The sequence below is a fragment of the Gorilla gorilla genome, chromosome 8 (genome assembly GCF_029281585.2).
Source record: "Gorilla gorilla gorilla isolate KB3781 chromosome 8, NHGRI_mGorGor1-v2.1_pri, whole genome shotgun sequence".
Classification (NCBI taxonomy): domain Eukaryota; kingdom Metazoa; phylum Chordata; class Mammalia; order Primates; family Hominidae; genus Gorilla; species Gorilla gorilla.
Window position 1 is genome coordinate 64,998,321 of NC_073232.2, and position 27,334 is coordinate 65,025,654.

Sequence of the window (27,334 nt, forward strand, 5' to 3'; positions counted from 1 at the left end):
TGGTGTGTTGGGAGGGAACTGTTTTAGAAATCAATGTAAATCTGTGTCTACATCAATTCCACATGAGTTCAGTCATCATATGGGAAGGGAATCATAGCTGTGGGGGGCTCCATGCAGGACCTTGAGGGCCCCGAGGCCAGTCCCTGTGGCCACAGCAAGGAGCATCTGCTTTAGCTAGTTGGACAAGACTCTCTCCTGCCCAGAAACAGGCAGAAGGACTTCCCCTGCTCCCCACCCATCATTGTATCCCAAACACACCTGTGTGGATGGTCACCTCAACGTCTCCCCTCAGCCCAGTGCCCGCGCTCTTCCTGATGAGGGTTAAGCAGGAGCAGCCTCCTCTCCCCATGTCCATGTTGCAGGCGGCTGCCTTCTCCTCAGCTCCCACCGAGCAGAACAAGAGCCAGCCACCTCTCTCCAATCCCAGGATTTTCCAGGGATGCTGATAACGATGGGGCGCCCCAAGAAGCCTCCCTACAGCAGGCAGGGCCTTGTGAGTGGGTGGTGGGAGGGATCAGGGCTTCCTCAGCATCTGTCAGTCCCTGGAGCATCTGAAGGGGCTCCCTACGTCAGGAGGAAAGAGTGGGGCCGGCCCCTGTGGGTTCCCAGAGCCTGGCATCTGCCAGTTCCTCTGCCCTCCCTCACAGACACCCTCCACGGAGCAGCACAGCACCGAGGACAGAGGCAGCAGCCCCAAGAGCATTTTCCAAGACAACTACATTTATTCACACTTACACATGAGGCCCCCAATGCACTGCTTCCCACCCCCACTCCCCAGCCCCTTCCCCCCAGACCCTCCCTTCCTGCCCTCCCCATTCAGCCACCCTCTCCCTCCCCTCCCTTCCCTATCCTCCAAAGCTAAGGCCCAGCAAGATCAGCACTGGGGGAGAAGAAGCTTTTGACCGCTTTGGGGCATTGGATGCCAGAGCCCCATCCTTGGGGATTGGCCCCAGAGAGCCTGCTCAGAAGCCCCTACTGGCTACAATGCTGCTTCTTCTCCTTCCTGGAGACCAAGGGGTCACCCTTTCTCTTTTGAGACTGTGAGGGGCCACCCAGCCCCCAAGTCAGGGATTGCTCCCCAGAGACCCTGAGCCCAGGCCCTGGGTGGGGTGTCTTTTCAGCAGGGGACAGGCTTCCAAAGAGAGGTCGCTTCTTGGGCTTGTTGGCAGGACAAGGCGCTAGGTTGAGGCCTCTTCTCTCAGCAGATGGGGACTGATGAGTTCCCTGGGGTCCCCACTTTTCTGGGCTGAGAAGGCCCGAGGCAGGGACAGGGCTCTGGGGTAGCCACCAGGGCAGAAGCTTGTGCTGGGAACCCAAGAGGAAGGCCAGGCTGGGGAGTTCCTCCTCCTCACTTGACCCCTGAGCCAGCCCATGTGACTCCCTGACAGGAGACCCTCCAGGGAGATCCAAGGCATCCTTGGTACCCACGCCAGGGCAGGTGGGTCTGTGGTCCTGGGGAGGAGAGTTTGGCCGGGCAGCCCTCAGCCCAGGGGAATCCTGACATCCCAAAAGCACAACAGAGTCTTTGGACCTGGCCATGCCAGTGTGTGCTCTGCCTCGTCCCTGAGAGTCCCGGGCAGTCGTCTGGGGTGGGCAGGTTTCCATGCCATCCCCTTGTTGGGGGTCAGGGACGTCTCTCTCTGCTCCTTGGCCAGCTGCAAACTTAGAAGAACTTGAGTCTAACCGGGCTGTGCCATGACTAGGGGCTGCCCTCGCATGCTGTTTCTCCTTCAAGGGTAGGAGGCGCTTCTCCACTAGCTGCGGGAGGAAAGGGGGCACTTACTGGCACTGCCCCAGGTGTGAGCAGGGCCCAGGGTGGTGGAGACCAGGGCACTTAGGCAGCAGGTAGGGAAGCCTGAGGCAGTTGGGCTTTATGTCAAAGAGAGAGGGTGTGGCTCTGCCGGGCATCCCGTTGGGCCTCACCACAGCTTGCATGCTGACTGCCCTCCCTGGCTCCTGTCCGTCCTACTCCCTCTGAACCGGCATCTTCCCACTCCAGAGTGGCGCCCCAAGAAGCCGAGCATCCCCAGCGGGGAGGATTAGACAATCAGGTGGGCCTTGTGTGCCAGGTCCCTCCTGCCCCTGGGGTACCTGGGCAAGGGTGAGTCCTTCCTCCTGCTCCAGCTCCTGGCTTAGGGCCAAGAAATCCATCTGTGGATCTGGGGAAAGCAATTCTTCCAGGAATCGGGGATGAATGACGGTCTCCACCTGGAAACGGAAGAAGGCATGAGCTTCCTGGGCAGGGAGTAACCTGGAGCCAAGGACACCTGGAGGAGATGCAGAAAGCAGCGAGCACCCCATCCCCACCCTCCTGGGGCTGTCTCATATCATGGTGACCACCAGCTACAGACAAAGACCACAGACCTGGTAGCTACACACACAGACAGAGACACACAAACCACACACAGACACACAAACAGACCCACATATGACACAGGAGAAGACACAGACACAGGTAACGTACACATTCCACACTCACACCCACACAGACACACAAAGACACACAGTAACAAACCACAGACACAAACACACAGCAACACACAGACACACACAATCACATACACAGACACTCAAATCCATGGAAATACACACACTGCTGAGTAGCTAAGGAACAGAGCTTAATTCCAAGGACCTGGGAGTGCCACTCCCTGGAATCCAGCAGACCCCAGCACTCCAGGCCAGCCCACCTTGGTGACGAAGTCTTTCTGGGAACACAGCTTGTCAATGTAGCTCAGGAGGCCCGGGTCTGGGGGCGTCCAGTCCTCTTCCTGTGGCTGCTTCACTTCGCCCTCTTCCCGTTGTTTCTCGGGCTCCCCCGTGGCCCCGAGGGAAGGCCCCAGCAGCTCCTCCATGATGTCCACATACTCCTGCACCACTTCTGGGGGGATCTCCTCAGGGACCTTGGTCTCTGCTGGTCTCTGGGGCCTCGGTGGTGGCAGGCGGGCCTTGGTCTCTGCTCGCCGGTGGGGCCGGGGTGGTGGCCGGCGGGCCTCGGTCACTGGCCTTTGGGGCCTGGGTGGTGGCAGGCAGGCTGTTGGGGCCTTGGGGCCGGCCTTGCTGGGAATGTACACTGAGGCAGAGAGGGAGGAGGACGGGCGTGGTGAGGGCCGCTCCTCCTGCTTGCACCACACAGGGGAGGGCAGGGCTTGGGGATGTGAAGTGGGTCCCAGCTGGGTCAGGACCACCTGAACCACAGCGCCCCCGGAGGAGGCAGGAGGGGCACATCTGAGACAGCATCACTTGGGAGGAAGTTTGGAGCCACCAATATGCTGTGTACTCTCCCCGCTCATCCCTGCTTCCTGGGCAGAGCATATGTGGAGTTTTGGACAGGCGAGGGGAGAGAGTAGCTAGGAAACTTGACCAGGTCAATACCGAACATATGCTCCTGGAAACTGTCCTGTTGGAGGGAGCAAATCCCCCTCTTGAAGGGAAGCATGGGGTGTGGGGACAGTGGCCTCCCTTGGCCCCTTTGGCCTTTGCCATGGCTCCTGTGGAAATATGGGAAGCCATACCTGGCTGCTTGACCACCTCAGGGGCCGGGGGTCCTTGAGGTTCAAGCCTCGGTGTGGCTGGCGGAGGCAGGCACTGGGGCCCCTTCATCCATTGCGATTTCTGAATCTGCATCTCCTCCTCAGCCTCAAACTCCAGGAATCTGGGGGTGAAGGAGGCCCAGGCTGTGCTGAGAGGGTCCAGGCCCCCTCCTCCCAGGACCAGGCAGCGGCCCAGGGCAGGGATAGGAGGGAGTGCCTCGGGTGGGCTGTCCAGGCCCTCACTGTGTCCCATCCCCCAGTCCCAGGAGAAAGCTGCTCCCAGAGTTCTGGGCTAACCCTCCCTCACCCGGCCCCTGCAGAGCCCATGGCATCAACGGGGCTTCCTGACTCAACTCAGGGCCACGAGGTCCAGGAGGGTCTCGGGGGACCCCTCCTCCAGGTTTCAGCTGGCCAGGGGTGGGGTTTATGGCAGAAGGCATCAGGGATGATGCCCAGATGCAGGAGTCCTGAGGCTAGGACTGTGGGCCCCTGAAAGATAACCCAGGGGCACGAGGCCTGGGAGACCCCTGGTCAGGAGGAAGCAAAAGCTGACCTCAGAGAACAGGGCCCCTTTCCCCTGAGGCTGCTGTCTATCTGCCTGCCTTCATGGAGGGGACTGCCCAGGAGCAAAGGCAGTCAGGCCAGAGATGGGTCCCATGGTGTCCCAGGTGCAGATCTCCCCAACCCAACTCCCTGGCCAGGCTGGGATGGCCACTGCTGTGAGGAGCCTGCACCCTACTCTTGTCCATAGTCTTTAGCACCCCTTCTCCCCATCCCCACAGCTGGAGATGACCCACTTTGGGCTATGATGCTGGCTGCTCCTGCCATGACCTCCAGTGTCAAGGCAGGGATGGCCCCAGGCCAGGCAGGGGGTGCTTCCCAATAGGCCAGGACAGAGACCCCAGAACACTCTAGGTGGCAGGAGCAGCTTCCTGAGGGAGCCAGGGGCCCAGAGTGTCCTGGGTTTCTCCACACCCTCCTCATACTCCACGTTGAGAAGCCACCACGGCCACCGGGCCTCTGTCATTCACTCTCACCCTGCCACGCGGGCCCTGCTCCCAGGACCCCAGACTCACTTTTCCGCCATCTCGTAGAAGATCATCCGGTCAAAGTTGCTCGTGTGCTGCCATTCCCGCATGGCCCGCCACAGTCCCTCCTCCAGGGTCATGGTGGGCTTCCGCCGGGCCAGAGATCGGAGAACTGGGCTGTAAAACAGTGCAGTCAGTCTCAGTCTATAAGCCCACCCTTCATCCCAAGCCCACCTGGTCCCAACACCTGGCCCCTGTCCTCCCCACACCTGTCCTGCCATCTGTCCCTGTCGTGTTCTCCCCCATGTGGGCTCCCCAAGCCCCAGGACACACCCCCAAGATCAAACATCAACACAAGCTACCAAGTGGCCTCTCTGATTGCCCCTCGAGTCCTCAGTGTTGAGAAGTGGACTCAGTACTATGGGTGGAACATGTGTGTCTCCAACATTCCTGTGCTGAAGCCCTCAGCACCAGTGTGTCAGTATTTGGAGGCAATCAGGGTTAAAGCAGGTCATGAGCGTGGGTCCCAGTCATGGAATCCAAGCCCTGATAAGGGCAGAAGGAGACGCCAGGGCTCTTGCTCTCAGCCACGAGGAGACATAGCCAGAGACAGCTCTCTCCAGCCAGGAGGAGGGCCCTGACCAGACACCCAATCTGCTGTCACCTTGATCTGGGACTTCTGGCCTCTGGAACTGGGAGACATGAATGTGTCTTGATAAAGCACCCAGTCTACGGCATTCGTTACGGCAGAGCCTGAGCTGACTGAGACAGCGTGCACACAGAATGACCTGGGGGTGAGGGTTAAAGTGCAGGTTCCAGGGCCCCAAGACTGAGCATTTAACCGGCTTCCTGGGGACTCTGGAGCAAGGCAGCCCCTGGGGACGTAGCCTCAGGGCCCTGGAGCATGAGGAGCAGGAGCACACGTACAGAACCAAAGCAGAGCGGTGTCCACGCCACTGCAAGCAGCAGGTCCAGATCCCACATTCCCACAGGAGCCATGGCAAAGGCCTGTGAGCCTGGGGCAGCTCCACCCCAAGAATCAGGGTCCCCAGTGCACTGGGACTCCGCTCCAAGGAGGAATGCAACCAGTTCCAGGGTGCGGGAACAGTGAGATTTTTGGGGATGAAGATGGGGCCACCTTCCACCTACACCCCAGGCAGGGGACTTCCCTAAGGGAACGACCAGTGTGTTGCACGGTGGATGTGCTCAAGCTCCCGTTTGCTCATCAGTGGGAAACACAGGGTCACAGAGGCGCTGCAGGGTAGAGAGAGGCAGGGACTGGGAATGAAACCACAAACTCTCCCAGATGCTGACGTTGCTGCCTCACAGTCACCACAGTCCATGGCCCTGGGCTGCTGGACTCATGGTGCACTCAGAGCTATCACTGGAGCCCGTGGCTTTGGGGAGTGCTCTGCTAGATGGTCTAGTCTTGATAATGATAGTAATTTGGACAGTAATCATAACTGCTGTCATGTAATGTGTCATAGCATGTGCCAGGCACTGTGCTATGCATGTCATATGTGAGCTCAAGTTATCTCTTCATCATCCTCTGAATGAAGCATCATTGTCCCTTTTTCTAGGAGGGATTGAGGGTGAAGATGCAAATAACTGCCCGGCATTGGCCCCAGCGCAGGGCCCAAGACCATCCCCCTGTGCAGACTCCACCACCACTGTGCTAACTGGACCTCAGCGGAACTGCGGGCATGTGCCAGGTTCCTGCTGGGCCCTGCAGCTCCTCCCCCCGGCCCCATGTGAGGTGCTCCTGGCCATCAATACTTGGTTAAAGGGGAGGCACTGGGGTGTGTACTCAAAGACCTAAACCCAAACCGTAGCTCACGTCACACCAAGAACCCTCTCTGACCTGGGTCTTCTGTAAACATTGTTGTGAAAATTATTGAAAGTAAGGATTGGCTGGACTCACGGGACAGTGACGGGCAGTTGAGATGAGGCCCCTGACAGTCTGTCCTGAGCCGCAGCCAGATTAATATTGTTGAAAATGTACCTTCCCATAGTGCAGCCCATCACCCTCACAACCGCCCTGCAAGCTCCCCTCAACAGCATGATCTCCCGTCCATCCAGCAGCCTCTTTACGTGTGAGCTGCAGGACCAGCTCCAATGCCCCGAGGACACTCACATGAGGAAACACGAAAGCGCTTCGGTGTCAGGACTCTGGGGAAGGTGCCTCCGGGCCAGGGGCTTGTAGTGCTGCCAGAGTTGGAAGTTCTCATAGACACTCCTGGGGTTACAGGAGTCATCTGGCGGGGCCTTGGCCTGGGAGGAAGCCAGGCTGCCCTCTCCATGAGCCCCTTGTGGCCATGGCCCAGCATTCCCTTGGGACACAATGGGGGGCAACTGGGCAGCCGGTGGTGGTGGTGGTGGAAGAGGAAGGCCCTGGGACCAGCCTCCCTCACAGGCCTGGGTGCCCCCAACCACCTGGGCAGCCATAACAGGCACCACAGGAGCAGCTGCCAGGAGTAGGGGAGGTGGACACACGACACCTCCACAGAGGGCGCCTGGAGCCTGCCAGACGAGGGGGGCCTGAGTTAGGACCAAGGTCTGTGCCTGAGCGGCCTTCACAGGCCCCACCTCTGTCCTCATCTGGACAAAGACGTTGGAAGCCCCGGCCCCACTCGGGCCGCAGCCATCCTGTTCTGCCACCAGAGGTGTGCTGGGGAAGGTAGACAGCACCAGAGGGCCGCCTGGAGGAACCCCTGCAGTCACAAGGAGCGGCCCGTGTGCTGGGCCGGGAGCGGGTGTGGTGAAGGGCAGAGCCGTGAACACAGACAGGGAGGTGCCGGGGTTCACGGTCACGCCCGGTCCCAGCACTGGGTATGCTGTGGAGACAAAGGAAAGAGGTGAATGAGCTGGGGTCTCCAGGTCCACACTAGTCACTGGGGAATCAGAGGGGAGTCCCAACAGCTAAGGGCGTATGACAGGGAAACTGCAGCTTGCAAATGTTCCTGAGTGTGCATCGGATGCTCTGTTCCTCCACGGAGAGTCGCTCCACTAGAGAGCCTGGCCCCGGTCACCAAGACTCCCTGACCCCTGTCTCCCAAGAAGTAACAGTCAAGCCTTCGCTGCCCAAGGGTCTCCCTCGGGTGTCCCTGGCAGACCCTGTCAGCCTCACAGGCATCTCCCAAGCCATGGGTCAGGGATGAGTCTCTCAGCGGCCTGGTGGTCCTCAGCGTGCTCAGCAACAGGTGAGGGGCCTACCCCAGGGCAGTGCTCGGCACTCAGAAGGCCGACAGGAAGCCAGATGCTTCTGAATATTATGGCCCCATCTCCTCTTCAATCTTCCTTTTCCTAAAGCTCTTGTAAACCCCCTTCTTTCCCAGCTCAGACATAACAAAACAAAACCACTGGATGGAAATCTTTCCCAAGCCAGCACCCTAGGAACCCTGAAGATAATCCATAACTCGTCACGCCCAGTATGCAAGTGATTGTCCTGGCACCACCCACAGCAAGTGCTAAATAGGGGTCAGATTCGGGCCACCCTTTCCGCAGTATTCGATGGTCCTGGCTGCCACTCAGGAAGCTCTGTTCCCAGGGAGCAGGTCTGAGAGGCATTGGTGGAGTCCCCTGAGACAGTGTCACTGCATAGCCAGCAAAAGCCACACACGATTAGAACACAGCCAGCAAATGGCGAGCAGCAGGGCTATCAGGGGAGGTGTCTAGGGATTTTCACAGCTGCTGGTCATGTTACAATAGGTAGTGGGACAAGGAGCCCATCCCTGGTCCTTCTCCTTTAAGCTCCCAATAACTGAACATAGTGACCAACCAAAAACCAGGGGTTCTTGGGCCATGGGCCGGGTGAGGCAAAGTTGTCTGGAACTCATCCCTGTTCAATAGGACCTCATGCAGTCTCTAGTCAAGGGGAATAAGGGATACAGCACATGCACCTCATCATTCAGGACACATATCCTAACTTGAATAATAATAATAAGAGAACTATCTTCCTATTTGTGCGCTACTCTCCTTCCTCTACTGAAAAGGAAACCAGACTTTCCAGACCCTTCCACTGAGAACCAGCAAGAATCCACACCTGCCCCCCATTCATGAGGTAGTATAAATGGAATAGGAGCAAATTCTTCATCTCCACAGTAACACAAAGTGCAGAGGACAGGCCATGAGCTAGCAGACAAGAGGAAGTGGGTCTGAAGACCTGAGCTTCCACAAAAGGGCAAACAATTCAGAACAACTCAGGAAACCCAGGCCCTGTGTTGCCTGAACTTCCTCATCTGCCCCCACCCCTGTTAAATCAAAGCCAACAGCTACCTGAACTGATGGACAAGCCATCTCTAGGGAGAGAGCTGAGGGGCTCTGGGCTGTGGCAGTTATAGTAGCCCCCAGCCTCGACCACCCAGGGGCTGTCACTACGTGTTCTGTCACAGCCAACCCACCCAACAGTTTTCTGGCTGAGACCACTTCTCCCCACTCCTCCCTGAGATCTAGAAAACTCCAGTCCAAATCTCTCTGAACACTATGGAAGAGCACCTTCCAGGTGCCTGAAGATATGGCACAGGGTTCAGGCTTGCCTATCATCCTCCCGGGGCCACCAGCACAACATGATCCCACCACTCCCTACAAACACAAAATGTCCCTACAAACACAAAATGACGTGACCTGTCTCCTTCTAGAAAGGGTCAATCCATCCACTCTGTCCTTTCTCCTACACGGTGTATTCCCCCAGGCATCTTGTTCCACCTCTAAGGGGCCGTCCTCCCTAAACACAGACTCAGGGTGCCATGGCCATCCCCAGGTGTGATGTCCTTGGGGACATCCAGTCTTCCCTCCCTCCTCAACATCAGCCCTATCAACTGTCCCCGGGGCAGTGTCAAATTTGAATTCCTAAGGAGTTGAGGCATGGCAGACTCAGATAATGCCCCCATCCCTACAGGCTTACCTCCATTTGAAGCCATCCCCTCAGGCTGGGCACTGACCACCACTGTCTGGCAGTTTCCGCAATGAGAAAAGCCAAGGGTAAGACCCAGAGAGTGACCTGGCTCAGCAGATGCTCCTGAGTCCAACTGAAGCAGTTAAAATTTGAATGTAAACAGGTTTTTGGAACATAGGACCCCAGACATTCTGCAGAGGGGGAGGGGCAGTGGGCAGCTGGTAAGGGTGGGGGAGATTCTGTGAAGGGCTTCGGCCATTAGGCAAGAACCTGAGTTTCCCTTCCAACTGGAAGGCAGCAGCAGAGATGGCGTGTGCCTCTTTAGGCAACTTTTAAATTGTCCTTCGAACTCACAGCAAAAGCTTCTACCTGATGTCCCCTTTACTTCCATTCTTTATCAACAGACCTACTTTTGTGCCAATCAACCCATGCTCCTTCCCACTTTGGCTCTTTCCCAGTCTTATCGAGTTTCAACAGCGGCCTCACTTCGTGAACAAAATTCAAAACACATCTTCAGTCTGAGAAACACAGGGGTTCTTAGGAAGGCAAGGGGACTGGGTGTTTGAAATCAGAATGGTCTCAGCCGATCCAGACTATTAGGTGGCTGTGTGCTTATCATTGTTTAGGAAGCAATCCTTGTACCCCCAGGTACATGCAGCCCTCTTCTGCTGTGCAACTCTACCTCAATCTTAGCTGAGAAGACCAACGGAGAGCAATTCAAGCAAAATCATGGTAAACTTACCAAAACAAAACAAAACAAACCGTAAACGCTTTGGAGATCTTTCTGAGGACTTGATCTTTTACCATGGGGCAGGTACTAGTTTCTTGAAATTCCACTTAAGGGTGTCTTTCTCCATGTTATCATCACTGTCCCTTGGCCATTTAGGGGATGTGGTTGGACTTTGTCCTAAGCTTGCAATTGCTGGATTATTAAGTTCTTTTGTCCGTTTAGCTTATTTTGGTCTGGAAAAAAAGGGTAAATCTTTTATACTGAATATGAAAAATACAATGAGACAGAGAAAATGATCAAGTCAATGTTTCCAGATACCTGATTTCAGACAGGGATAGTAGATCTTCTATTCTCCTCTAGCTAGTATTGACCCCATACCCCTAGGCTTCTAATTTTTCATTATGGTAAAAAAATCCAGAAATAGGACTAACCGAAGCTGGGTCCCTGATAACTTGGCAGTATGCCGGCCAAGATGCTTTCAATTTTATGTGGGTGGCTCAAATTTTTAGTATTCACAAGTATTTATGAACTTGTAAGGCTGGAACTCTGAACCCTATCTAAAGGGAGAGAATGGTCTCCATTGGCTATACTTGCCATTTTAGCAGGTACAACAAACAAACAAAAAACAAAAGAAATCATAGATTTGGAAATATGAAATCGACATAAGCAAAAGAAGTCTCTTAATAAATTCAATTCCATGGGTTTGTCTATGGCCAGGGTTATAGCTCTGAAGACAGAAGGATGACACTAAGTGGTACTTGAAACTGGGAGTCAAGGTAAGTTTTTGGTTATAGAAAGTGTATTTTATTATTAGAGCAAATGGCAAATACATTCAAGGACATTGATGTTATAGAGGAAGAGTCTCAAGGGGGAAAAATGCTAATACAAGTATAAAACCAAATTGCTATTTGTGAAGGTAAAGTTTGGTGCTGCCTCACTGTCAACTCTTTCCTTATACTCTAACTATAGTCTTGATAAAGTACTCAATATTCCCTCTACATGGAATAGTCTATTTGCCCAGTACACAAACACAAACACACACTAATACACACATACATGCACACACCATTGCCTTTCTTCTAGCTAATTTCTACATATCTTTTAAGTCTTAGCTTATATGCTATTTCTTCCAGGAAACTTACTGAAACATCACCAAGACCATATTAGGTGCCCTCTCTAATTCCCTGAACAATAACAATATGGGTCACTCTGTACAGTAATTACCTGTTCATCCGTTTGCTTTGTTCGTTAAACTCTAAGTTCCTTTTGGCAGGGAATAGCTTTGCCTTCATTATTGTTTCATTCTTAGGATTTAGCATAATTTCTGCCGTAAAGTATATAGGTGCTTGATATAAATCTGTTAAAGGAACGTATACATTTTCCAATACAGAAAGCAATTTTTTTATCATTATTCCAATGTGTGTTCTTTTCCAAAATATATTTTCTAGAGTAAAATGAGTTCTAATTATTTCAAAGAGCAGTTACTTTGGATATGCAGATATTATTGCTTGCCCACTGTGGTAACCTTTAGGGCTGCTTGCAAATATCCTGGTTCTGTCACCTGCCCAGTGAAAAATGCACAGTAATGTGGAAGCTTCACGAACTATTGCATGATTCTCCCTGTCCCTTCCCCCTAATCATGGAAGCACCTGTTCCTGTTCCCTCACAATGGAAGAATGTTTAGAATGGAAGTCTCTGTCAGCCTGTGAACTCAAATGAGATGTGGAACAGATCCTTCAGCTAACCCCAACGGACAGGTCATGAGATCAAGAAATAAATCTCTAATGTTGTAGCATAACTAATCTGTCTTGACTAACATAATTTTATGACAGCTACTTTGGCTATCTCTTCTTTCTTACTATCAGAACTTGCCTCACTCTCTAGAAGCACAAAATACTAAATATTCTTTTTTCCAGCCTCCCTTGCAGGTAAGAGTAGCTTTGTGGCACAGTTCTGAACAAAGAAATAGAAGGAAAATTCAACTTGTGTTCTTACTATTTTCCACCTTCTAAAAGGGGATTATAAAGAGAACTCTCTCCTCCCATTTTGCTGCTGCATTCAATTATATGTAGACTTGAGGTAGCGATCTTTTAGCTAAGAGGATAAGCCTAAGAATTAAGTCAATATATTAAGAAGAGCCACTGAGTGGCTGCACCAAACCTGAATTTATCACTTCAAGACTTACTGCTATGTGAGGTTATAAATGTCTTTAGTGTTTGGATGAATGTTGATCAGGAATATTTTCTGAGTTACAGCTGAATGCATACTAACAAATTGCATAAGGAATGTGCAAATTTCCCTCTCCGATACCCTATCACTCTAAAATTTTGGAAGCCAATATAAACCAGCAAGTCAGGTTGGATACCCAGGAAGCAAGAGCATCATTTGGAAGAACTAAACACGTGAGAAGTTCATCTAGTGATGAAACCTTTTGGCTAAAGATAGAATCCATGCGCTAATCTTAGAAAAAGACAGTGAGCTTGCTTACATTGGAGGAGAAGCATAAGAGGGCACATTAGAAAAGGACATTCATAAGTAAATTCATTCTTGGTCTTTTTGTTCAGAATTAGCATATGAAACAATTTCATAGTTAGCTACCTGCCTAGGAAATTTTTTTGCCCAACTAGTAAAAAAGAGAAAGAAAATAAAAGAAATGCCAACCACACATGTGTTTTACCAGCAGTACATCTTCAGAAGTTAGAAAGGAACTGATAAAGAAGTGGTTCCCTTGTGCTTCAGTGGTTATTTACAAGTCATTTGTATCACTTTCCAACCTAATTTACATGTAATCTACCACCTTTTGTTCCACCTCTTTTTTTAAAAAAGTGTTCGTTTGTCTACATTACCTTTCATTAGACAATACTTTTATGAGTGTAATTCTTAATTTATTATTAAATAATCCATTGAATATTGACAATTTTACACAGTACTCATCAAAAAATCTAGACCTGGAAAAGAGATTATTCAGTGCTTTTCGAAGAAGTCAAAAAATCCTTAAAACCAGAGTAGGCAGGGTACAGCAAATAAAATGCAGACACTTTAACATGAGAAACAAAATCTCCAAAATTGTTCTCCTACCTACCCAATCTGCCATATTCCACTTTTTCCACCAATTTCAGGAGTTTCCGCCACATGGTTTGGCTCCAATGAGCCAGTCCCTGCAGCATCCACAGACACGAATTGGATCTGTGTTTTTATATCAACAGATAAGTTCAATTACTTCATGATATCTTTTATGCACACGTAAAGAACTGATATTGATAATCCAGGAATTTGGTTTTATTTTCACACATGAACTGCGAACATAGAACTGCATGCCCTAGAAGAAATGACAGCTGGTGAGAAAATAGGTTTCTGTGCGTTATCTGGAGCCAAGAGTGCTAGGTGCAGAAGGATCAGTAGATGATACAGTGGCCACCTTGGTACAGTTGCCAGTGAGCTATCAGGAATCACAAGTAGATTTGAGGAAAGCTTCAATAGAAGGAATAGAGGTAGTGGAAACTGATTCACGAACCCTTCTGAGTAATAACAAATACTTTAAAAAATCATATCATGAGTTCTAATATAATTTTCTTGTCTGGAATCAGCTACTTTCAGGATCACTTGCTCTTTTAGGCTTCTGAACTTTTACACTGAAGACTGTGGCGTCATTAGAAAAAAGATCACAACACTTGGAATCCCTGATTACCTAATCCTCCAGCAGTTAATGCCCAAGGAAACAGCCTCTAGGATACCAATTCATCAAAAAGTGTTCCAGGTTCATTCTAATTCAATAAATTATGTTGAGATTAAGTTATACATAATAGATGTTAATACTACCATTATTAATATTGTTATTATTTTCAAACCTCAAAGTTTATTTTTGAAATACAGATTGATTTTTTTTCCCAAAAATGCTAAAGCTTTTACATACATACAAAAGTATGACCTTGGGTTTGGAAATTTGCTTTGCAGTCTGGGAGCTTGTAGTTAACTTAAAGAATTTTAAATGCAATTAGTACTTTCAGACAATCGATGTCAGATTGTCATATCTTATTCTTTGCGGTATGAAGCAAGGTATTTTACAATGCCCAAAAATAACTTTCAAAATAGTATTTAGCAAACTGTCTGGAGCCTCTTTCCCCCCAAATTAGAGTATCCAACACAGATGATACACAAGATATAACTTGAAGATTACTGATTTTTTAAATGCCTCCCCAGAATTTACATATTAAATTGATTATTTTCTCCTTCATAATAGTTACCTTTTGACACTTACACACTCATCCCAAGTACAAATTCACTAATTATCAAGGCCTAGGCACTATTATAATTCTGGGCATAGAAATCTTAAATATTCTATGATTGAATGGGTCCATGAGTGAGTGAGTGAGCAAATGGTAAAAGAACAGATAAATTAATTTAGAACCTCTGCTTTGAGGAGTGCTTTCCCAGCCAGTAATATTTTTAATATCTACGCTAATGGCAAAACTTTCTGGTTTGGGGTGAATTTGATTAATGAAAAGAGTCAAAAAATCATTTGGAATAAGTCTTGGGAGTAAGAGACACAATCCAGTGGGATAAGGACACTTAGGAAAACACAAGGCATGATCAAAATATTGGAAGTCTGACTTTCTCATAATTGTGTCCTGAAGGCAATTCCAGAAATGATTTGAGCATCCACAGCAACTCTGAACTAGGCATGTTAACTCCAGAATGACTGCTTAGAAAGACTATGTGATTTTGAATGAAGGAAAACTGACATGCTGATTTTCTGTTTCTCTAATTAGGCTCATACATTTATGGTCAAGGTTTATATCATATTTTGTAAATGTGATTAGAAGACCATTTTTCTTATATGTAAGATGAAGGGTAAGACTAGATGATTTCTATAAACTTTCCCAGTACTAATATTCAGGAATTCTATATATAAATAAATAGTTTAAACATTGTTCACATTAGTGAGCCATTCTCACTAATATTTCAGAGGTTTTATATTGAAGGGACTCTCCTTTAAACAACCCCAAGACTTCAAGGGAAATCATGCTTTAGGCTGTAGACCACAAGATATATGGCTGCTGGAACAAGATATGTGGGACAAACCTCTCTCTCTCTCTCTCTCTCTCTCACACACACACACACACACACACCCCTCCACCCCATTAGCAGTAAACTATCTGTCCCCAAATAGCGACGATTATAGAAGTCAACATAGTAGTTCACTAGTTCACATTCATTTGAAATCACTTATATAATGTGTAGAGAGTAAAGCTGTTCTTTAAATGATCTATCAACTTTTCACTAAATAGTTACAACTTCAAAAGCCGGGGAAGTGCCTTCAAATGAAAGTACGACAGCAGGCGTCAGAATGTCCTGCTTCCGATTGTGTCCAAAGTATCTTATTCTGTAGATTCCAGGCTGGGCAGTGTCTGGAATATGCCATTCCACTGTTGCATTACTCAGACCCAGGAGTCCCTTGTGCCAATAAAAACTGTTGATAAAAAACAAACAAGCAAGCAAAACTCAATTTTACTCTTAAAAATGTTTAATTAGAAAAATACATGATTATTCATTTAATGAATATTCAGGGAATACCTACAATGAGCAAGGCACTATCAAGACATTGAAGATACAGCAATGAACAAAACAGACAAAAACGTCTATTTTCTAGAAGAGAAACTTTAAAGAACAGCAATTTGTAGAAATAGCTTTACTTGTTCTACCTTTCTACCTACCTAAATTATACTCACCCCAGGAAACCTTACCTGATAGCCACAAGATGTCTCTCCTGCTGTAGAATTGCAAAGCATTTTTAGCCCTTATCTGACACTTATTTTCACATCTAGATTCATTTGTTTTATATACATATATATAGAAAATGAATACATGTCAGACTCTCTTCTAGAAGTACTGAGGGTACAGTAAGGAGCAAGATAGATATGGTCCCAAGTTTCATGAAGCTTATGTTCTACTGAGTTGAGGATGGAAATAAATGCAATAAACAAAAAGCAATAAATATAAAAATCTTAAGAATGACAAGTTTAATGTAGAAAACAAGATGGAAGTTTTTTTAGGGAGATGTCATTTAAACTGAGTCTGCAGAAATCTGGAGGAAAAAACATTCTAACAAGAAGGAACAGAAAATACAAAGTGTCCAAAGCAGGAACAAACTTGATGTGGCCACAAAGCAGAAAGCAGGTCAGTTGGTACAGGGAATGGTAAACCATGGAAGAGTGCTTGAGATGAGAGAAACAGATGCAACCAGATCATGTTGGCCCCTGCAGATCACAGCAGAGAGTTCAGACACTCTTCTAGACTCAGTGAGATACAACGGACTAACTGATATCCTCAGTTATGCTGAAAGTAAATCTCTTGGGCACAGAGAGTGTGCTCGACATTCTGTGTTTCTCAGTGATGGGTTCAGTACTCTCAACAAATATTTGATTATTCTGCTGCTAATGAACAAGGCAGAGATCTAAACATATCCTCAGTATTGACTGCTATTAGCCAAAAACTTTGAGCATTTAAATATAAATCATTCCTTTTATTACCTGTATAACCTTTTTAACGATAAGTATACATTACTTGTTTTAAAATGTACCTATACTCTACAGCTTTAAATACCAAAGAAAAATTTTGCCCATATTTGTATATGGGCCATGGTCAAATTCCTATTTTCAATTAACCATCTGAACCATACTAACATATTTACATTTAACAAACTAATATCACTTAGTTTGAGGCAATCTGAATTAGACCCAAATTGCCAAAAACTGTACCTACTTCCATGCCACTGTCATGGAATGTTAAATTTATAGACTTGGGAACAGAAGTATTGTCTTATTTCAGACACATTATCAAATCTTCAAAATATCTATTCAGCTCAGGAATTTGGTAGCAAAAGGCAAAGAGATATGTCTCTCCGGAGAAATTGCCTGAGTATATTATCTCCTCACTCAAGTCATTAAGAGTTAAACACCCAAGCCTCTAGTGTTTTAGTAACTCAAATGAAGAATCATTGATCATATACAAACATGCAATACATGTCAGGTATAGACTCATTTTCCCTATAGAAATATCAAGCTCTACAGAGACATCTCAACACTTTTACTCTATACTCCTTTCAACCAATTTGCAAGGAAGCTAGTTAGATTTTACAAATAATACCTGTGTCCATGGGGAAAAAAAACAGAACAGATGTCTGTAAGAATGGAAGCCATAACCTCATTAGCACCTAATCTTACAGAAGCACACACCACACTGTTTTGTAGAAAAATGAATCAAAATGAAATCTAATAAATCAACTAAATATGTCCAGAAGCCTCCTTGGGAATTTGATATCATTAATACCTTGTACTGAGCCAGTCTTTTCATTTGTCTTCCCAGCATTACAAGCCAACTGGTTTCGAAGCTTGAAAGACAAAAATATTCAATAAATGTGCTCACCGAGTCTCCCAGGAGGCATCATTACACACTATCTGCCACGATGTTGAAGTAGCCTCATATTTCTCCACAGTGAGGAAGGTCTGATGGGTCTGAAATGCAATTAATAAAACTGATCAGGTACTGCACAGTCACAGAAGGAACCTGTTTGTAAATACTCCCCTTGTTGACCATATGTTAGCCTACCAATACCTTGTGTGAAAATGTGTTAGAATTTCATCCAAATTCTTAGGCTTTCCTCTTAACATTCTATGCAATGTACTCAGAATGTTAATTTATCCAGTCTATTAAAAAACATGATTTTTTTAGAAATGTGAAAGAAGTATAATTTTAGAGTTAGTAGCAAATTTTGGAAATTAGGGCAGAAAAGAGGCTGGGAATAAAACTTACTTGAGATTTTAATAAGGTATAAGTCAAGCCTTTTCATGATATGTTTATTGATCTATATATCCCAAGACTTTCTCTAGTCACCTCAAAATTTAGAAGGGAAAATGGTAAAGTTTAGTCGACTTTCCATCTCCAGGTGAATGAATTATTAGTTAACGTACCTCCCTGAGTGAAAGAATTGAAAAGAATACATAAATCTTCCCTATCCTGGGGTACTAAAGGAGGTCTCCAGATTTTTTATAATAGATTTCTAGAAACCACATCATAAAAAGATTTTATTTCCCCATTGGAAGATTATTATAATAGAAGAATTTGTTTCAGACCAAGAATTCAGCTTCAAACAAAGCACAGATTTGAATGATATGACAAGTTAATAAAGACAAAGGCTATAAATTTCTAGTATCCTTTTAAATCCTTGAGATTGTGACCCTAAAAGACACATGTCTAATGTACCTATATTTATCACAGTTCTTTACATCTGTCATTTACTGGTGCTCAAATAACTCCTTGCTAAATGTATCACCTATTTACATGTGGGCCATGTAACTGCTTAAAATTCTTCTTTAAGTACTCAACTGATGAATTACATTCGATAAGGAAGTTTTCATAACCATAAGAACTTGTAAAGAGAGTTATTTCTGTCTATTTATGGCAAATGACATTGGGAAGGCCTTAGATGGAGAAGATATGGTGGGCTTTTTGAATATGTCTAGAGTATAGACTGAAGAACAAGTCTAGGCCTCTGAATACCACGGATAAAACATATGACAATCTTTTCCCAACTGCTCTACCATAATCTCTTCCAGATGCATAATTAGGTACTGCATACATTAATTATGCATAATATAAGTTACTTTATCTCTCTAAGCCTCAGTTTATTCATCTGGAAAGTAGGGGTAATAAAACTTAACTCATTGGGTAGTCGTAAGGATGGAATTAATCATGTGATAACGCATATAAAGCACTTTAATAGGAATACTTGCAAATACTACCTGCAAAATAGTAAGCATTCCATAAATAGTGATGATAACTACTAATGAAGAAGGGTTATAGAAATTGTTTTATACCAAGTCCCAGAGCATTCTTTGAAATTAATTCTATTACCACTATAGTAGTTTAAACGTTTTGTTCTCCTGCTTCTCCATGGCAATAATGATGATAGAATTTCTCTACCCTAGGGATATCAGGTGACAGCTAAACATGCAGTTTTGATATAACACTTTGATATCTTCAGAAAATAATGTTATAAACACGTAACTATTGTGGCACAGATTCACTTACTAAAGAAATTACTTCAAACAGGTGCATATTGACTACCTAAGAAGTAGAAGACTTTCCTCCAATGTCATATTTGAGAATGTCATATGGCCACAATTGTTATCTTGGCAATAATGACATTTTAAAAACAGGAATGGGAAGGTTCTTTTGGAAGGAAGGTATTTTTGGATTATAAGTGACTATAGGCCCTGGGAAGCACAGCTAATTGATATAAGGAATGCATCCTCAGCCACAGTGAAAACCATGACCTCAAAATCACAGTCATATGCCCACTCTTTTTCCACTATAAATTCCTTTATTATTTGAGGTTTTACAACTAGAATGTGTCCAGTTACTGCTTGTGTAGTTATAAGTATATTTTAAGGAAGTTATAGAAGTATACATTAATTTTATTAATAGATATATTACATATGTATATAGTTTATCATACATATGATAAAAACAAAAAAGTCTGAAATGCTTTATTAAAAAACTCTTAACAGCTATTACCTCTGGAAAGCAGGTTTGTGGGTAGAGGAGCACTTATATATTCTATTTTCTACACTTCTATATTGTTTTAACATTGGGCATGTATTTTGAATGTCATTTTTTAGGTTTAATAAATAAATGCTCTATTAGCACCAGTAGTAAATAATAGGGAAATGGCCAATGCAAGATAAAGTAAAGCATATGCACCAGGACTCCAAGCCAGGAGAGTATACACCCGGGGATCTGTGACCGTTCCACAACAGTACAGGTAGGACCAGAGACAGTAGCGTAGAGGAGGAGGAGAGAGACAAAAAGAGAAGAAGAAGCCAAAGACACACATCCTTCAGTTGGCCCTTTGACTATTTCACAACATTTGGTAGAGTTCTATATATTTGAATACAGTCATATATTGGATACATCCTGAGAAGTGCATTGTTAGGCAAATTCATCATTGCATGAGCATCACAGACTTAGACTTACACAAACTTAGATGGTGTAACCTCCTACACACCTAGGCTAGATGGTATAGCCCGTGGTTCCTAGGCTACAAATTTGTAAAGCCCATTACTGTATTGAATGTTGTAGGCAATTGTAACACAATGGTAAGTATTTGTGTATCTAAACATACCTAAACGTAGAAAAGGTACAGTAAAAGTAGAGTATTATAATCTCATGGGACCAATGTCACAAATGCAGTTCATCTTTGACTGAAACATCATTGTATGTGGCACATAATTATATATATGGGATTGTATTCAACTTAACATCTGTTTGACAGACAATGAAGTCATACATGCATTATGCTATACTTGGTCCTAAGTGGAGCCAATTATATGTTTCCTGTGTGCTTTTACCCAGACTCAATCCACATTAACTACCTATTGAATATTTTCCCGTACCTACAAAATAAGACGGAAAACAAGTTGGAACATTTTGTCTTTATGTTATTAACCTCTAGAGGTATATTTAAATGAATGAATGGCTAAAAAGTGGATTACATTTGTAAAAGAAAATCATTGATGCCTACCTGGTTTTGTACTGAATTCTTCGGGTTAGCACCTACAAATATAACTTCAGCAACTTACCCCTGAAAGTAAAAATTCATTTAATGACTTCTAATAAAAGGTTTTTTGATATACTCATATTTTGGACATTATCTATTATAAATTCTATAATTTAGGGTGCCTTTATAGATTTTGTTCTATTTAATCAAGTAAGTTATCTTCTAAGAATATTAACCCTTGCAACAATAGACATAGGAATGTTTGGCCAATGAGTTTGCTTTGGGTAGACTCAGATACAAGTGAAGATCTAGAGCTGTAGTTTATATTAGTGACAGCATATTAAAATGGTTTCTTCAGGCCTTGATAATTCCTCACACCTCCCTCCCAACACAAATACAGGGAATATTTGAATCAAATTAGAACAGTCAAAACTTTTCACAGATGACACATATTTATGCTTACATTTATAGTTAAGCTTTTATTTTTATAAGAGATGGAGTGGCAGGATGTGTATTTATCCTCCCACCTGAAACAACTAAAAAACTGGAAAAAATATATATTAAACAATGGATTTTCAAGTGACAAAGAAAGACAGTGATATTTGAGTGGCAGCAGACAAACAAGAACCCTGTAATCCACCAGCTCAATGTCATCAGAGTTTACGGGCCACGGCAGAAGGAGGAGAATTCAGGCCAAGTCTGGCAGTCTAAGTTGAGGATATGGAGCTGGGTGTCCACAAAAGACAAACAGTCTTGAGTTTATAGCACAGAGCATCATAGAGAGGATAGCTGCACAGAGACAGAAATCTGGAGATTTGCAGAAAGCTCCCCTCAAGTTTGCATGCATATAAGGGAACTACTGGAAGCCAGGAAAAGAATGGGCTAACAGAATTACAGAGAACAGTCCCCAGGCTCATAGAGAGTTGTGACAAGATTCTGTTCCCACCAGGCCAGACTGGAAAACCTCATAATTCAAAAGAATTTTACATTAGTGTATGAGGGGATGAGGGGTGCTGGGGGAAGTGACGAAGGGATTTGCTCAAGATGAAAATCTGCTCTGGTCCTGCCTAAAAAATTTAGTAATAGGTAATGCAATAGGTAAAAGCAATAAAACTAAATGCTAGTTCTTTGAGGACACAAATTACCAAAATTAGAAAGAAAGAGGGGATATCATTGTCAACTCTCCAGAAATTAAAAGGATTATAGGGGATTATCATGAGCAACAACAACTTTTATATTACACCAACAAATTAAACAACTTATATGAAATGAGAAAATTCCTAGAATGATACCAATTCCTATAAAGATAAATTCCTAGAAAGACACAAAATTGATGCAAGAACAAAAAATAGGACATATGAATGGGCATATAACAAGTAAAGAAATTGAATTAGTAATAAAAATTTTGCCATAAAGAAAAGCCAGGTCCATATGGCCTTGCTGGTCAATCCAATCAAATATTTAAAGAGTAAATAATGCCAATCTTTTGGATACTTTTTCAGAAAGTACAAGAGAAAACATTTCCCAACTCATTCTTTGAAAGCACTATTGCCCCAATACCAAAGGCAAAGACAACACATAAAAAGAAAACTAAAAATATCCCTCATGGACATGAGTAGAAAACTCCTTACAATATATCAGCAAATCAAATTCAGCAACATCTAAAAAGGATTATACACCATGACTAAATGATACGGCATTTATTTAACATCTGAAAACCAATGAATGCAAATACCTTATTAAAATAAGACAAAACCACATTGTCACCTCAGTAGAAAAAAATTGCAAAACTCCAACACTGATTTCTGACAAAAACTTGCAATAAGCTAGGCATAAAACATGAAAAAGAGAATCTATAAAAATCCTAAAGAAAACATCATACTAAATGGTGAAAAACTGAATACTTTTCTACTAAGATTGGAAACAAGACAAGAGTGTCCAGTCTCACAACTTCTATTTGACATTGGATTGGATCTTCAGCAAAAAAAACAAAGATGAAGGTACCACACAACCTGACTTCAAAATATACTACAAAGCTATAGTAATCAACACAGCATGGTACTGGCCTAAAGTAATCAACACACCATTGGTACACATAGACCAATGGAGCCCAGAAATAAGCCCGCACATTTATGATAAATTGATTTTTGACAAAGGTGCCAAGAATGCACAATGGGGAAGTGACAGTCTCTTCAATAAATGCTGCTGGGAAAACTGGATATCCACATGCAGAAGAAGGAAATATAAAAATTAACTCAAAATTGATTAAAGATTTAAATATAAAACCTGAAACTATAAAACAACTGAAAGAAAACCTAGAGGAAAAGCTCCATGATGTTGGTGTAGGCGATTTTTTTTTTTTTAATATGACCCCTAATGCAAAAGCAACAGAAGCAAAAACAGACGCATATCACATCAAACTAAACAGTTTCTGCACAACCAAAAAAACAATTAACAAAGTGAGGAGACAACCTAAAGAATGGGAGAAAACACTTGCAAACTATGCATCCAATAAAGAGTTAATATCCAAAAGATATAAGGTACTCAAACAACTCTATAGCAAGAAAACAAATAACCCAATTTGAAAATAAGAAAAGGACCTGAATAAACATTTCTCCAAAGAAGACATACAAATGCTCAACAGGGTATTTTTTTAAATGTTCAATATCAGTGATCATCGAAGAAATACTAATTAAAACTACAACAAGATATCACCTAATACCTGTTAGAATGTATAATATTTAAAAAGACAAAAGACAAGTGTTGATAAGAATGTAGAAAAAGGTAACTCTTGCACACTGTTCATGAGAATGTGAATTAGTGCAGCCATTATGAAAAGCAGCAAGAGGTTTCTCAAAAAATTAAAAATAGAACTACTGTAAAATATATACACAATACCATTTCTGGGTATATAGAGAAAGGAAATGAAATCAGTTTGTTGAAGAGATATGTGAACTCCCATGTTTATTGCAGCACTGTTCACAATAGCCAAGATATGAAACAACCTAAGTGTCCATCAATGGATGAATGGATAAAGAAAATGTAGCACATATACACAATGGAATACTATTCCGTCATAAATAAGAATGAGATCCTTACATTTGATACAACATGGATAAACCTGGAGAACATTAGATTCAGTGAAATAAGCCAGGTACAGAAAGATAAATACCACATGATCTCACTTATATATAGAACCATAAAGAGTTAAACTCATAGAAGTAGAGAGTAGAATGTTGGCAGAAGGTTAGTTACCAGGGGCTAGGAGGTTAGGGGGTTGGGGAGGTATTGATCAAAGAATATAAAATTTCATTTAGACAAAGGGAATAAGTTCAAGAGGGCTAATGTACAACTTGATGGCTTCAGTTAAAAACAACATATTTTGTTTTAAAAATTGTTAAGAGAGTCTCAAATTTTCTCACAACAAAAAATAATAAGTATGTGACATAATGTATATGTTAATTAGCTCAATTGAGCCATTCCCCATGTATACATATTTCAAAACATCATCTTGTACACAATAAATATGTATAATTTTTATTTATCAATTTGAAAATTAAATAAATTTTTTTAAAAAGCAGAACATTCTACTGAAGGTTCTAGCCAGTCCAATAAGGATAAATAATTAGGTGCATTTAGAAAAGAAATATAGAAAGGAATAAATAAGCTTATTTTTATTCACAGATGACATGATACTATAGGTAGAAATTCCTAAGGAATCCAGACTCCCCTCTTACTCATCCCTCCTCCCCCCAGAAAAACTGTTGAAACTAATAACTGATTCAGCAAGCTTTCAGGACACAAGATTGATATAAAATAGTAATGGTACAAATTCTGCTTCATTTCTGTATGTTTTTCCTATCCTTGACTTAAGAGACAACTCTCAGTGCCAGTGAATAGTTCCATGATCATTCACTTAAGAAAAGGAATAATTTGGATTTTAGAATTTCAATTTGACACAATTACTTACAAAAAATAAATATTTCCCCATTCTCATTACTTTTGCAGAGATAAGAACAATTGTCAAAATTATCATTGCTAACAGTTGGTCTACAGCATGATTACAGGCAAATGGTGACACTAAGTGACATCCTTCCCCTCATCCCCCAAAACCTCCCTCTAAAGGATTCCAAGGTCTGCTCATGAGTCTTACCACTCTGTATTCAGGTTTTGCTGGCTGCAGGACATCCCCAAAAGTTCTGCCTTTTGGTGCTCTATCCACAATACTAGGAATTAATGGAACTATTAATTGTTTGAAAAAGGGAGGTTCTGGACCTCTGCTCAGGTTGGCTACCGTGTCCTGGAACAGACAGCATTTGTTAAGGAGTGCACAGGTAGAGTCAAAGACCCTTTCCCCAGGCCTCCAGACCCAGAAATGCCTGCATTAATGGAAGAGTGCACACACACATATACATACTCCAAGAGCTAACAACCTTGAGCAAAATAGGAAGGTAGCCTTGCTAAGCATGAGCCTAGAAATTCATAATTTAAACTCTTATCACTGGGAGAAAGTTTTGGTCATAGGCAACTCTTTTATTCCCCTAGACAACATAAGGACAGTGACCAGAGTACAAGGTTGGAAGCATACTTTCAAATTGTCTGACCTTGTACAGGGGCCTAATATGCAAAAAGGTAATTATACCATGACAGTGTAATTATTATTTTAATTTTTAAAAAGTATTGAGCCACTCTCACCTGGAGTGAGTACCAAGTTTTTTCCTAGATTCTTGTCTGTGCTAATAAAAGAATATAATAAATATATTTTTAATTTAAAATTTAAGATCATCCCACATCCTGACTGGTTTAATCTATATTGCCCACAAAGTTTACCATTTTTAATAGTGTCATAAAAATACAAATCTCAATTTTCAAATATCCCTATATCTATATTAGGTTGGTACAAAAGTAATTGGCATTTTGCCGTTACTTTCAATGAATATTTAATGCTCTTTATTCCTCACATTATAGATTTAATCTTTACAACTGCATATGATATGACATAGGTTATGTATTACCATTCCCATTTTGCAAATGAGAAAATAGGCTTAGACATATTCAGTAGTTTTTTTCAAGATCACATAGCTAGTTTTAAGGTGCTTGACCAGAAATTTGACTGTAAAACAAATTTCCACCAAATTAATTGCATTTTTCTTCATTGTCACTACAAAATTTGAAGAATCTATTTTCTTGGGAACAACTATAGACCTATGAGCATAGTGACAGTTAAACAGTAGTTATCTCTAGGGATGGATTATAGGTTTATGCTTTTCTGTATAATCTGAATGACCTACAAATAGATTTGGATTTTATAATAGAAATAAATAAATAAATACAAACAGTTATTCAAAAAAAGTAACCTAAAACTGAGACCAAAATTATGATAAAATGAAAATAAATATCAATTGATTAAAATATGTGCAAAGGAATTATATAAAATACTGAAATTTCAAACACACAATCAGTAACTAATAATACAGGCATATGAAATTTTCAACGTTCGACTGATGCAACCTACAGAGACAACCATTTCATTCATTTCAATTTAATATATCCAAGCTCTTTCATTAAAAGGGCTTTATTTCTTTGCTATGCCACAATTGTTTCACATTTTTTACTGAGGCTTACATATTATTATATAAGGGGATGCTTATTATTTTAAGCTCTTTATCTTGTTTGTTGACTAACCTTCTGACATCACAGTTGCAGCTTCATAAACAACTACATCCAAAGGGAAGATTTCCACAAGTGAAGTTCCTTTAAATCAAGTAAACTTGTTCAGTGGTATATATTTTAGGTAGATGCAATGTTTTCATTCCAAGGCACCACTATTTTTACATCAAATCTAAGCTTCCATTGATTTAACAACTCATATTATCTTTTGAACCACCAAGAAAGTAAAAGCATGCTACTAATTATAATCATAAGCTTCCTCTGATTGGAAAATGCATCCCAATTTCCAAGATATTATAATGTGGAAAATGGGCATCCCAGAATGCTGACCTACTCAACTTTTGGAGTGAGTGGGGAGAATCTGGCAAGGATTAGAGAACACAGGTTCAACTCCCAGGTGTAGTAAGCTTCATCACTTATCTTCAAGCCTATGTGCTCCTCTGAAAACTGGGGAGAAATGATATCTCCTTAATTTCACATGATGGTTGTAAAAATAGTGAGAAAATATATGTGAAAGAAGCTGCCACCATGAAAGGATGTTAACTAGATCCAAAATTGGGAAGAAATTTTATTTATTTTCTTAGAGATACCACAAAACTATAAATTTTGTAAAATATAAAGGTTGTTAAACTGAACACTCGAAGCTAAGGTTCTCTTTCACTTCCCTCTGCATTTTCTTACCCAGACACAGACACATACAGACATGCACACACACACACGCACGCACGCACGTACAATCAATATTTGATTACCGTAGCAATAGCCTTAGCAAGGTTTCTGAAGAGCTGAATGTAAGCAGATAATGTGTGCGGTCCATAAATTGTCGATGCTGCCTCATATCGCTGAGCCTGCAGGAAAGGCAGGGAGAGTTGTATATGGTTCTGCATATTTAAATCCATTTATAGAGGTGTAGCATTTTAGGGA

The 27,334-nt window shown here is 43.2% G+C and overlaps 2 protein-coding genes and 1 pseudogene across 2 annotated transcripts; 1 reads left to right on the plus strand and 2 right to left on the minus strand.

Moving 5' to 3' along the window:
- Positions 1-27,334, plus strand: part of LOC101141192 (geranylgeranyl transferase type-1 subunit beta-like) — a 108,076-nt pseudogene that overhangs the window by 63,277 nt on the left and 17,465 nt on the right.
- Positions 572-13,410, minus strand: LOC101143516 (NUT family member 2D-like). The gene is made up of 10 exons (XM_063709739.1): positions 13,265-13,410; positions 11,407-11,539; positions 10,215-10,415; positions 9,462-9,585; positions 6,693-7,392; positions 4,607-4,735; positions 3,513-3,652; positions 2,688-3,070; positions 2,092-2,208; positions 572-1,758 (listed from the first exon to the last, which is right to left on the minus strand). The coding sequence occupies exons 3-10, from the start codon at positions 10,257-10,259 to the stop codon at positions 973-975; spliced, it is 2,424 nt and encodes an 807-aa protein (XP_063565809.1). The 5' UTR covers positions 10,260-10,415; positions 11,407-11,539; positions 13,265-13,410; the 3' UTR covers positions 572-972.
- LOC115932680 (putative inactive neutral ceramidase B) lies at positions 12,906-27,248 on the minus strand. Its single transcript, XM_031006218.3, is given in 5 exon segments — positions 12,906-15,652; positions 17,608-17,696; positions 20,765-20,824; positions 24,894-24,966; positions 27,163-27,248. Coding segments are annotated over 5 exon segments (498 nt in total). The 3' UTR covers positions 12,906-15,462.

Excerpts from the sequence above, each read along its gene's own strand:
- LOC101143516 (XM_063709739.1), bottom strand. The coding sequence starts at position 10,259 with ATGGTAAAAGATCAAGTCCTCAGAAAGATCTCCAAAGCGTTTACG. Across the intron at positions 4,736-6,692 it reads GCGCTTTCGTGTTTCCTCAT|CCCAGTTCTCCGATCTCTGG; the intron begins GTGAGTGTCCTC and ends ACTGTTTTACAG. Across the intron at positions 3,653-4,606 it reads TTCTACGAGATGGCGGAAAA|ATTCCTGGAGTTTGAGGCTG; the intron begins GTGAGTCTGGGG and ends CTTCACCCCCAG.